The sequence below is a fragment of the Egretta garzetta genome, unplaced genomic scaffold, assembly GCF_000687185.1.
Source record: "Egretta garzetta isolate BGI_Z169 unplaced genomic scaffold, ASM68718v1 scaffold15, whole genome shotgun sequence".
Taxonomy (NCBI): Eukaryota; Metazoa; Chordata; class Aves; order Pelecaniformes; family Ardeidae; genus Egretta; species Egretta garzetta.
The window spans coordinates 2,188,752-2,202,196 of NW_009259798.1; the positions used below are offsets into that span (position 1 = coordinate 2,188,752).

Genomic DNA, 13,445 nt, shown 5'->3' on the forward strand with positions numbered 1-13,445 from the left:
GTATAGTACTCTCTGTTATTTGGATCTAGGCGTAGTATCTGCTTCAATATCCAAACAGGTTTTTGTGAAAATAAATAGTACTGATTATAAACTAAGTGTTCTACCTTTGAAGATAGCCCTTCTTTGAGCAGGGAATTGGAATGACCATATTTTCTCTGATGAAATATCGTAACTGGATGTGTTCAAGCACACTGTGAGAAATACACACACCAGTGCAATGGCTAAAATACTGCTTTTTATGTTTAAATCCTTCTACTGAAAGAAGCATCTTAGATAGACATGTACAAACAGCTAAAAAAAAAAATACCTAAGACTATATCTTTATACCCGACAGTCTGTTGAATACTTTCCTATATGGTGGCTTACTTAGTCAGACAGGACAAAATGTGTAAATTAGGACACATTAAAATCCCAACTTCCTACACTGAATTTCAGCTTTATTAATAAAGCTGCATTAAAAAAAAATTAAAAGAAAAATTAAAAAAATCTGAAGTCATCAACATAAAACCACTTACCGTATCTTTGTTCCACATTTTTATGATTCGAGAATCTGCAGAGATAATTAAATCCAACTGATGCTGAAACTGAATTGACTTAATAGGCAGGCCATAATGGTGATCTTTGAGTATTAATGGATTACTAGACCGGAGATCATACAATAAAACCTTGAAGAATAAGAGACAGATTAAACTTGCAATATTGTAAGATGAAGAGGAAGTCACACACACCAGACCTTCACTAAAGATTTAACTAAACTTGAGACTTTCTTTACTTCAATACATGGACAGGATTTATGTAAAAGGAGTAATTTTAAATTCTGAAAACAGCTTATTAAGTGAGCCCAGTTTATTCCGACACTGTATTTTAAGCTCAGAATGCTTCAGTCTAGAAAAATTAAAAGCAGATTTAAAAGCTCACCATCTTTCTGAAGTCTTCTTAATTTCTATTGAAAAAATGAACTGTTTTCAAGGCTGTTAGTATTTCTTAATTACTAATATTTCACTTTCAGATTCTTGTGCTGTTCTTACAAGATTTAAATTTCAGACTCCTTTCCACATTCAGTGAGTGTCACTTTCACTCTGTGAATCACCACAGAATGTATTTTTTTATTTTAAGGTAAGTAGAGAGTACAGGCCCCATCTTCCAGTGTATTTTTATCTCCAAAGTTTCCTGTGGAACTTGAGAAAGACCCTAAATCTTTCACACACAAAATGTGAATACTAATAATTTGGGGGGAAAAAATAGTATCAGTTTGTTTAATAAAAAATATAATCTCCAATAAAACTTGCCAGACATACACTAACATTATCACAAATGCCTCTCGTATACGTATCTGCTCTTAAACACACTTCAGTTTCTAAACCCACCAAAGGGTGGGCAGAAAAAAATCCCCATACTCCACTTTATAGATATGATGGTCACAATGAATAAATTAATCTAAACGATCCCTTATAGAAAGATAAGGCAGTAAAAATAGTTGAAAGACAACCACTTCTGCTTCGTTAGCCACCATCAAGATAAGGGACAGCATATATGTTGCACTGACATGGTACTGATACGATTCTCAAAAAGCAGCACCTTCCCTGAATACTTGACTCTTAAGTTATAAGAAAACTGCAGAATTTGAAGTTATATAGTATGTAGGTTGTGATGATTTTAAGTGGTTCCTACAGTATTTTGAAGAGAAAGACCATTTGACAAAATTAAGTTGCAGTTTAAGAATTACTATTACTCCTCTATACATGTAATTTATGCTCTTACAAATACATTTATTAATATGTATTTACATTACAGTAAGTGCACTCAATGTATGATAGACCTGGACTGGCAACTGCAAGAACATGATCTCCTGAGAACTGTTGTAGATGAAGTTAAATCTACCTGCCCAGTAGATGTTCCAACAGCCATATTCAAAGCTCCGTCAAATTTCAGTGCTGAAATCGACGGCAAACCATCTATCCTGCAAAGCACAATGCTTACAGTTAGACATTCTTTCAACAAAGGCTGCAATTATTTTTTTCAATCTTAAAACCAGCTAAGCTAATTAATGTAAATTAATTTACAGATATCACTCAGAAATACTTCTTCAAAAAGCTGTATCGTTTACACTCACAACTTGTGGTTGTATAGAAAATTAGGCACTACTACTCGGATCAATAACTAAGAGACCCTTCTATGGCTAAGAAAACCCTGTATTCACACTAGCAACGAGAAGAGAAGACCACAGGCAGGTCATTTTAATGCAAAGTAGGATTTGTTTCTAAAAGCAAAACTTCTGAAAAAACAGGAAAACACACTTTGAAAGAGTAGCCTTTACTCACTCTGTGTCTGCTGTCACACTGCTTAAAGCACAGTCCAACAGCCCAACTCGATTTCTAGTTCTAGGATCCCAGCATTCCACTTTACCCTAAACAGTTTAGAAAATATGTTTCAAGCTCATGCAACAGATGTCTGGCATTCTGAAAATGTTTAAATAAAATTATGAATTATATAATCTATGAAATATTAATCAAATTTCCTAGGTTGACATGAGTTGTTCTAATAATGGCATACAAGTTCCACACATTCCATTTGTATTTTTAAAAAATGTGATCTGAAAGTCATTAACACTAAATTTCCAAAGATTAGTAGGGTACACATGCTAGCTAATTTCTACAGATGGCTATATTGTAAAGCAAGAGAACAGCATTTTCTCTCCCATCTGCAAAATCTCAAGCATCTCAGTAACCAAGGTAGCTCAGAAATTATCATCTGCACTACGATTTAAAAAGTCATCTTGTTTAACAGATCTATACTTAACATGGCAAATGAGATCAAATTAATTAATTAGGTTCCTGTTGTGATTTCTTCTTATCCTCGTGCAAACTAATATAAAAAAAAAGAAACACTACTGCCCTTTTTATAAAAGGAATGCAAACATTTACCTCTGCCGTCCCCATAGCAAACAAGAAGTGTACAGGGTTTATGTCACAGACATTACTCTCTCTAAAACAGAAAAAGGAGCAAGTTTAGTGACTTCAGAATAATTTAACACATGAACAACTAAAAAGATTTCGGTAATCATGCACACTATTGCTCAGTCTGGAAAAGCAAAAGTTCAAGGGAGGGACAGATGGCAACCTAATAGAAGGCTCCCTTACTTAAGAGGAGCTTACCAAGAATTTGAAGCCACCATCAGAGACAGCGATGATTACTTGTAACAGGTAAGGTACCAACTGGACTTAAGGATATTTTTATGCCATGCAGATAATTAAGCATTGGAACAGGTTGCCCATAGAGGCTATGGAATTTCCACCCTTGGAGTTTTCAAGACCCTCTGGGAAAATGTGTCTGAATTTAGTGTAACTGAGCAGGAGGCTGGGCTCTGAGGTTCTTTCCAACCTGAATGATTCTGTGTTTCTCTGCCCATACCCATCATGCCTTTCCTTATCACTCCACTCCACTATATTAAAGAACTCAGTTATGTCAAAAGGTGTCCCTGATTACTTAGGTGTCCCTGATTACTTATGTTCTGAAGCTTACATCTCCAGCATATTCTGATTAACAGTCTGTCTTCCCTTCCCTCCCCCAAGTATCCTGTTTCTCAACAGGGCAGCCAGGAGCACTGTATTTCTCCAGCAATTCTTCCAAAGTACAAATATTTCTCTTTACACCACTCACCCTTGCACCTTCCAACTTCTTCCACTCAAAGCCCTCCAGCTCTAATTCTGTAACTCACCCAATTTTCCTAATCTCACAACTTTTTCACAGCTTCAAGTCTCATCTCCCTAATTCAAGACCCTTAGCATTCCCAGGTTGTTTTCACCCCTGCTCTTTCACCCTGTAATTATGCTTGCCCAAATATTCCTTTGTCCATTAAACTATCCTACCCACTGAGCACCAGCTAGCTGCTTTATCTAGCCAAGTCTGCTCTTCTCATCTGCCTCCCCTCACAGAAAAGCAGCCCAGCTCCTGCTCTGGTAGGGTTTTCAAAAGAATCAGACACACGCCGGAGATATAAAAATTCTTTGGGCTACTCCAAGAGCAAAAGGACAAAGACATGCCTGGGAAAGTACATACCCTGTGGGTAGATCTCTATATGATGGCTAAATTGAGCAATAATGGCAAACTTTTAATGAAATGCTCTTAACATCAAGTTATATAATACCTACTACAAGCCTATATTAAGCAATTTTAAAATATCCACACAAGAAAACTCAATTAAATCATAAAAACTAGAACAAAGCATTACAGAACATAAAATAAAATGAGGCTCAGACTCGGCATATGCTCCTTCTCAACTCTACAATGCGTTTGGGCAGTATTCAGATACAGTACTGACAGTGAGCATGCTAGGAGTTTGCTTCCACCTGGTGGAAAGAAGACAGATACACATCATGCATTACAGACAACTTACGAAGCGTCAGTTTGCAGGGAGTTGAGAAACCGTCCTTGTTCCAGATTTAGCCTGTATACTTCAGAGCTACGAAGGAAAAAATCAAAAATTACTCCTTTCTCTTACGAATACTGAATAATGCTGTTATAAGTCAGGAGGAGTTACAAAGATTCTTGCTGACAGCCTAATTTTACCAATACATAATTTTCAGACTTCACATTCTAAAACATTAAGACATATCTGTCCTTCAGTGTTAAAAAAAACAGAGAAAAATGTGTATGTTCAAAGATATTTATTACACTGAAATATCCTATCAATTACTCTTTTTCCAGGGAAAAGCTGCATTAATTCCTTTCTTAAGATGTTTTCATTTTCTATGATTTACATTACATCTTGAATTGCTACTCACTTTTGTTTGAAACCCTAAAGACCTAATTTTATTTTTCCTATGTCTTCTCACAAACGCAATTATTTTCTGTGATTTCACTCCACTATAACAGCAATAAACCACCAACCAGTACAGAAAAAGTTGTTTAATTTTCCTTACTTAAATGCTAATCACTTTTTAAAACAGTACACTGAACTGCAATTTTTATGAAAAATTTGCAAATACATGATGGTTTAAGAATCAAAGAAGAAAAAAAAGTCTTAAAACAGTCCAGGATACTGAATTAATCTTAGTCTTCTCATGTTTTCCACTCTTCACAAACTGTCTCAATTATTAATTTGGAAGGAATTGCCACTTCTAATTTTTAATTTTTTTTGGTATTTTAACATTCATTTTATTCCTGGAAAACATTGCCAACAAAAGTGAAACAAACAAAATAATCCACTTAATCAATACCTTGCTCCTACAAAATACAGGTCACATGATGGATAGTGATAAGAGAAATCTCTACCAAATTTTGGTATTCTTGTCCTGTAGTAATGGCCGTGTTGCGAATGAAACTCCACAAATCTGCCACACTGCAAGAAGACAATCTGAAAATAAAATAGAAAGAACTGAAACATACAGAAGCAAACAACAACAATCTTCTCAACTTGTCTTACAGCACAAACTCCAGTGATTTTTTTTCAAGCTCACACAGGTTTATCACAACCCATTTAAACCATTTTTTCTAAAATGATGGAATTGACCAGTGCTTCGTCATTCTCACTAGCCACAGTAAAGTGCTTTACTAATAAAGATTAAATGAATATTCACAAGAATATATGCAATACCCTGAAAGTGACTCTGCAACCAGAAGCAGTATAATCATCTTGGTGTTACGCAGCACCAAAATTAACATCTATACTTCTTTCAGATGCCAAAGTTAAAAATTTCTTTCAGGTGCAATGCCAGGCAGACACCAATGGGTTCACAGGTACTAAGCACACATACTATACATCCTGATGCACGGCAGCGTTCCAATAAATGACACCAACAACCTTTGTGTGCTTTTTTTGTTGTTTGCCAACTGAATAAGCACGCTGTTTCTCTCTGAAACTTAGACGAACATTTCAGCCCTGGAAGAGCCCACTAGAACACTAGATCTACCGCAGGCCAGAACCTGTCGCTACAGTCCTGATGGCAAGTTAACATGGCACAACTCACATCCATAAGAAGGAATTCTTCCCACTCCAAACAGAGACAGTATCATCCATGCCATCCATTACATTCATGCTGTACCTCAAACCATGCCCAGGTGCTGTGTGATGGAGGAACAGTTGGCCTGGCCCAAACTCATGCCACGATGCGTGCAATCAATTACATGATATGGATAATCACAGGCTAACTCTTGACTCTGAGCCTCACCTCTATTTAGCTTAAGTTAGAAAAGAGCTAGTTTAGTTTAGAATATGTACAGTCCATGCATCTTCTACAAGCAGTAGATAATAAAGATTTTAAATTTCCTACTGGTGGACTACGTTGTTAGCAATGGAAATACAGACGAGAAGCTCAGGAAAGGTGGAATACAAGTGTTATTTTGAATCTGTCATCTTTATTTACATACCTGTATATTCCTCTCTTATGAGATAGAGAAAGTACTGAACTGGGCTAGTACTCCATGCCTGTTTATCAAGTCCCCCCTCACTTATACTTTTTCTGATACCAGAAACCCTCATGTTTCAACTTTTATTCATGGACTCGCTCACCTTGGTCCAAGACCAAGTAAAGTATCATCTTTGAGAAGCGTAACTATAATTTCATACAAGATTACAGATGCAGCTGCACAGTTGATGTTATACAATCATGTTTTTCATATGCACCCCAATCAATCCTTTGTGTGCCTAATGCATTTATGCTTTTAACTGGAGGTTTACAACAAGCAAAGCGCTTTACTTATCTGTCTGAAACAATGCCCAGATCAAATCTTTTCTCTATCATCACTGCAAAAGAAATGTCTGCATCCTCATGCAGCATAGAAGCTAAATAAACTATGAGAAGAACATAAAATTAAACCATATTTAAATACCAGTATTACATTCTTAGTTCACTACCAGTAATCTATCAAAACCTGTTACCAGGACGAGAGAATATGCAGTTTGCTTTCAATGAGAAAAGTGAATTTTCTTCTCACCCACTCTACCTTCTAGAAGTTTTTAGAAAGTTTTTCATAGTTGCCAAAGCAAGCAAATATTCTGCTAATGATTGCCTTACCTCTAATACTTTTCTATTTTAAGACAAATTTCTACAATATTGAAGATATTTGTGTCCTCTTTCATCAGTAGTGGATACAACTCACCAAAAATCACATTTGTCTTTCCTTCATACTAAATTAACTTTGGTCACTACAACCTCAGGGTAGCAAAAGCAAGCCACTGGCGTGTGGCAAAAATACTAAGCGGAAATACCTGTCTTTTTGCAAAAGGCTGCCAAAAAAAAGATACTCCTCCCTCCTAAGTCTGAAACTTAGCCCATGTCTAAAACTCAGGAGAGCACAGATGTGTAAATGGCCTTACGGATCTCAGCATGAATGAAAGCCAACAGGGTGCTCTCACCATGAAAATGCAAAGAAGCGACCTTATGAGGACAGCAGGAGCAGACTGGATAGAAGCTGTTTTTCCTGCGCTACTGAAGTATGAGGCAGTGTGTCCAGTGTTGGGCCCCCCAATACAAGAGGGATGTTGAAAGCATCAAGAGAGCCACCAAGACAGACAAGGGGCAGAACACAAAACACGCTAAGAAAAGCTGGAAGAATCTTAACATGTTTAGTCAGGCAAAGAGCACCCTGTAGGACAACCTAATAATAGCCAGCAACTGAAGTGCAGTCACAAAAATGGCAGAGTCAAACTCTTTTCAGTAGCAACAGTGAAAATTTCAGATTTTCATGGGCAGGTTGGACACGAAGTAAAAATTCTTTACGGTGAGGCAGTGCAGCACTGCAACAATTTATCCAGTGAATTTGCGGAGCCTCCAAGCTTGCAGTTTTTGACAGTCCTGTTCAAGCATTAAATGACATCTGAAGGTCCCTTTCAATCAATACTGTTATGATTCTAAGCATTTCAAGTGTAATTTCTCAAATATTGTTCCCTCTTTCTAACATGTTCAAAACATTATGACAGCTACCTGAAATATGTTTTCTTTCTAATGATTTGGGAAGTTTTAGGAAAAATAAAATTGAAAATAAGGTTGCATTAAGTTGTGAAAATAGGACTTCAATCTGAAATATAGTACCAATTTCAGCTGAAAACATACACAAGCCTTACTGTTCATAACCCACCAGGAACATATTTGCAAACACAATGCATTCCTCAGTCTCCCAAGTAACTGTTTGGTCCGTACAACCAGAAACATTCTCCCACAGACAGACGAGTGGGAGGCTACTATACTGCAAATTCTTGGAAATCTCGCAGGGGAAAAGTTTTGAAAGGGCTAAAGCTAGAAAGCTAGATGATAATGTCTCTCATTGAATAGCAATATTTATTAAAAAAAAAAAACTGTACCGGAAATGCTAAGATTTCTTCTCAGAAAAAAAGTATTAAAATAAACATGTGACTAAAAAAAAAAAAAAAAAGAAAAAAGCTTGTCCTAATGAAATCAGCAAAAGTATATGCTTAAATTTCATATTTAATTTAGAACATAACACCTTAATCAATCAGCAAAGCAAGCTTACAGAAAGAGGTAACATCTTTTATTACATAAACTGCTGCAGCTGGAGAACACAGATGAGCTTTCAAGCACATAAACACTTTCTAGGTGTTAAATGGAATTGGAAGCAATATTGGGCCTGAAAAAGGGCTGGTGGTACTACGAATTCAACTGTTTCCTCCACGTACGGCACTTCATGAAAAAAAAACAAAAAAAAAACCCAAACCACACAGACATTACTTCTCTCCACAATTTTTGCCTCATTCATACACTTATAATCATCACGGCTACATCGATGCTGACAAATCAGGCTTATCTAGAGCCATCCCACCTCTTGGAAATGGTGTATCTGTGTATCACTCGTCACAAGGGATTGTGACTAAATGTTATCCTAGAAAGCATAACTAATCGCATTTTTCACATTATTTTGTTTGTACGATAGACCATTATTTGAAGTTTTTCTCTACTACAGACAACAGACTTAAAAAGTGGTAAGGCAAATGATAATACAAAGAGACAAAGAAAACAAACAACATTTTGAAGACACAAAAAGTGTTTACCCTGTTTGCTTTTCTAAAAAAACTTTTCTGTTCCAAAAGTTGTGCTGACGCCTTTACTATATATGAAAATGCATTTTAATATACGTATTAAAATTTTTTTCATTTATACATTGAAAACATTAAACGTACCTTTGAGTAATCATCTGATAAAATCTCAAACGTAACCACTAGAGGAGAAAGCAAGAGAATTTTAAGTCACTAAGTAAGCAAACTTATTTGCAAACATTGGCATCAATCCTGAAAACATTTACACTCATGCTAACCTTCAGTCATATAAATATTCCCCACAGGTGTCAATGCATAATGCAGGCATTATGATAAAATCTTTAATTATATAACTTTATTTGCAAAATAGTAAGTAGTTCTCTAAAACTTTAGAAACATATGAAGCATCTTGTAATCTTTTTATCATTCTTGTATACTTGACACGTTCCTCAACACAATGCTCAACCATGTATTTAATTGGCTCAGGGAAGGCCTAATCAAATAGTTTTCAGTGAGTGTGTGGTCCATGGACCTTTAGTAATCCATCAAAGATGACAAAAAAATGACATGAGTTCAGATACACTATGCACAAACCTGCACACATGATCTTTCTAAGGGGTCAGCACTTCCACAGAACGTTTTAAGGCTCAAAAAAATCACAAATTTGAAAGCTGCTATCCATGCTGAGCACTGCAACATATTGAACTTTGCCTAGTTTTAAATGAGCTGGGTTGGGAACATGAGGGAGCAGCTGCTTCAGCTAAATTGGTTCCATTTAAATGAGGTAACTCATTTAAAGTTACCTGAAGTGACTCTACGCTATATTTCAAATTAAACATAGTTTTGCAGTCTAGTAAGATGCCAGTTCAAAAAAAATGTACTTTAAGCTCTAATTACCAGCATGCATTTACTAGTACAATGACTCCTACTCTTTTAAAGCAGGTATTACTCTTGCCACACCTTCCTCTCCCCAGCCTCCCTGAGCCCCTACCCCTACCACATCCCCTCTTACTATGTTGTAGCCCTGTCCCTTCACCCTACATGACTCCTTGTAGTCCTGAGGCACAGTGTAAAGAAACACTACTGTGCTCTAATCCCCTTTTCCTGACCTAATTCAGTAGTTCTCAATTTTTATTTTTCACATCACTTTTAGACACATCACAGTCAGACCAGTTTCATTCTTCTGTAATGATTTAACACTTGTGCCACTCTATGCTCACTCCCTCATTGCTTTGGTCACCCCTGTATCCCAGTTTTCAGCCACCAGTCTTCTAAGAAAAACCAAACCAAACCAAACAAAAAAACCCACACACCATTCTGCAAATCTATGCGCCCTAAAACTCAGAGACACAGCAGCTCTGGCCTCCTCCCCTAGCCTAACTGCCAGCAGATTCTCCCTTTCCCATTGTCTAGATGGCTCCTTGCTTTCCTCACCATAGTTGTTCTCCCTCCAAATTAGTGGCAAACAAGGTGTAATTAGGGCCTTGGCCATGCTACCATCTATCCCCAAGTACCTTGCTTCCAAAAAAACAACCAAACCAACCAACCAAAACCATTCTCAGGGAATTCTCTTTACCCTACAGCTCACCTACTGAGCTTGGGCTCCAGTGGGAAAGCAGTGAGAACTCATTTCAGTAGCGCTGGCGCAACCACGGTGCATTCTCCTACCTTACTGCTCCACAGAAGATGAAAGAAGGGAGAACTGACCACTACCCACACAGCATTCCCCAAGCCAAGCGCAGTCTTCAGCCGCATTCACTCTGAGCCCCGCGCTTACTGTCTCAAGGCAAATCTTATATCCCTCACACTGCTCCAAGAGAGGAAAGAACTTTGAAGGAGGAGGAAAAGGGAAAAATACAGAGATAAAGACTAGGTGACATTTTACTCTAGACTCTTGTGTTCCCCCAAAGCACATTCCGTCCCCTCAGCACAGGGAGGGAAATTTCTGCTTGAGTCCAACGTGAATTATATATGAAAGATACCTTGTATTAACAGCCAGACCTTATACTAACCTTCGGAATCTAAGCATCTTTCAAATTTCTGGGACAACTGATATGTATCAAAACAGCGGATCCTTGGCTTATAAGTTCCTGAAAGAACAATTTGATCTTTAATAAAAACAATAAACAAAAAGATAACATTAGAGCTTTTTTTTTTTTTTTCATATAATGTCTTTCACATATAGGCTTTACTGCATTTCAGCTGTAAGTATTCTGATCTTACCAAAGTCTTTGTGACTGGAAAAACATGTCTCTTAGTAACATAACCTTATGGCCTGGTTTTTGTCTTTGGTGCTCCCTGCTTGTATGTAGGTTCTTCTGATTACCAGATACATCACAGAGAATTTAATACTTTCCAGTAAGTCTGAAAGACCAAGTCTCTTTATGCTATTAATACCTACTAAAGCACTCGTGTTTGGATCCTGCTTTGACAGTTACAAAATCATAGAATCATTTAGGTTGGAAAAGACCTTTAAGATCATCAAGTCCAACAGTTAACCTAATCCTGCCATTCCACCACTAAACCCTGGCCCTAAGCATGTTGTCTGCCCAGCTTTTAAATCCCTCCAGGGATGGGAACTCAACCACTTCCCTGGGCAGCCTGTTCCAATGCTTGACAACCCTTTTGGTTAAGACATTTTTCCTAATGTCCAATCTAAACTTCCACTGGCACAACTTGAGGCCATTTCCTCTCATCCTATCACTTGTTACTCGGGAGAAGAGACTGACACCCACCTGGCTAAAACCTCCTTTCAGGGAGTTGTAGAGGGCAATAAGGTCTCCCCTCAGAACGTATGTAAAAGTAGCATTATCCTCCAGCATTTAAAACAATACTCAAACAACGATGTTCAGAAGTTATTTAAAGCAAATCTATGTCCATGTGATAAATATAATTAAGAACTTAGTTTTTAACTGTTTTACAAATAGTTTTGTTTTTATTTGTATTATAAACCCCCAGTGGCAGGGGGGTTGGACTAGATGATCGTCAAAGGTCCCTTCCAACCCAAACCGTTCTATGACTCTAAGAATATCTGTATTGTAAAAAGAAGTTCTTCACAATACCACTACCAAGACAGCCACTCTATCACATCTTAAGAGTAAACTTCCAAAACTCTATTCAATGCTGCATTTAAAAATGAACTCTTATCAATTCCACCTGAAATACCAAGCCATACTGCAATCAAGATTTTCTAGCACTTTTGGCCTCTGCTAGAGAGAGACACTTTGTTAACTCACCAACTGCCATAATATACTGTCCATCTCGTGATACCTTAATCTTCGTGCTAACTGTTGGCATTTCAAAGTCTTGAATGAGTTCAATCCTTCTACGGATATCTACAAAAAAATAAAATAATTTTTTAAAGGTTGCACTATTATATCAGCCCAAAAAAATGTAACAGTTTCTTACAGATGCATGTTAGTTATATACAGGGAATATCCTTTTAAGATCTTTTAAAATATAAAGATCTTTTAAGTATAATTAACACATGTTATAAGCAGATTAATACAGTCTGTTAAGCCAGACATGCAGGCTACCTCCACACAAAATAAATGCTTGATCTGAGGTGGTCACTATGTAACAAATTATTATATAAATGTAGCAGCAAATGTTTAACGCATGTTTTACACAACTAAGATGCTGTACAATATATTCCATCCTCCTGTTAACTTTACCCAGTTTTGGTTGGTTGAGGTTTTTGCACAACCCTTCTTATGATATGTAAATAGCCATATTTTATTTTGGATAAAAAGTTTAGGCTAAAATTATGATGTTCTTGCACTCTAAGATGAGCATAATACACACAGGAGTTTATAGCTAGACTTTATGTAATAAGCTACACACGGAATTCATCCATCATGCTCCTGTACAATCTGCAACCCCAATATTTAATGCCTGAATGTAAAGCAATTTTGGCACTATTCTGTTTATATAAAACGGTGTAGAAAGTTGAAGTATGGCCTTCCAAACATTAACTATTTATAGCTTTAATTCTGTAGTTTTTAAAACATGAGCTAAGGATAACTTCCTTGCATCAGGTAGTGAAGTGTCTCCTTCTGGACCAGGATGCTGTATGCGTGCAGCCGAGTACTACTGAGGGCCCTGTGACGGCAAAACTCACCCACATCTTTCTTCTGCAAAGCTCTTTTCTTCCTGTCTGAAAGCCACTGTAAGAAAATACATAAATCAGTCCTGAGCTTGTTACACGTGAAGGAACCCAAGAATCGCTTAAAGTTCATCCGATTTGAAAGTATAAGAAATTTAGGCCATTAGTTCTTTGCCTCTTGAGTATTTTAAAATTTCCACTGGTAAGTTTAGCCATTCCACGCCACGAAAACTTGAACAACAGCGGGGTTTAAGGGTCTGTGGAATCACCCCCCGACAGTTCGAGATGTGCCCATTCCACCTGCGGTTGTAGTGAGAAAACGCTCGTGGCTTCAGTTAACGACCCCCA

General features: G+C 37.2%; 1 protein-coding gene across 1 annotated transcript in view; it reads right to left on the minus strand.

The window, feature by feature from the left end:
• NOL10 (nucleolar protein 10) overlaps positions 1 to 13,445 on the minus strand; it is a 58,683-nt gene that overhangs the window by 44,000 nt on the left and 1,238 nt on the right. The window contains exons 2-11 of the mRNA XM_009639790.2: positions 13,113 to 13,158; positions 12,229 to 12,327; positions 11,005 to 11,082; positions 9,137 to 9,174; positions 5,220 to 5,356; positions 4,397 to 4,462; positions 2,925 to 2,985; positions 2,322 to 2,407; positions 1,882 to 1,960; positions 516 to 665 (exon numbers count right to left, since the gene is read on the minus strand). Coding sequence (XP_009638085.2) covers positions 516 to 665; positions 1,882 to 1,960; positions 2,322 to 2,407; positions 2,925 to 2,985; positions 4,397 to 4,462; positions 5,220 to 5,356; positions 9,137 to 9,174; positions 11,005 to 11,082; positions 12,229 to 12,327; positions 13,113 to 13,158 — 840 coding nt within the window. The remainder of the gene's footprint in view (positions 1 to 515; positions 666 to 1,881; positions 1,961 to 2,321; positions 2,408 to 2,924; positions 2,986 to 4,396; positions 4,463 to 5,219; positions 5,357 to 9,136; positions 9,175 to 11,004; positions 11,083 to 12,228; positions 12,328 to 13,112; positions 13,159 to 13,445) is intronic.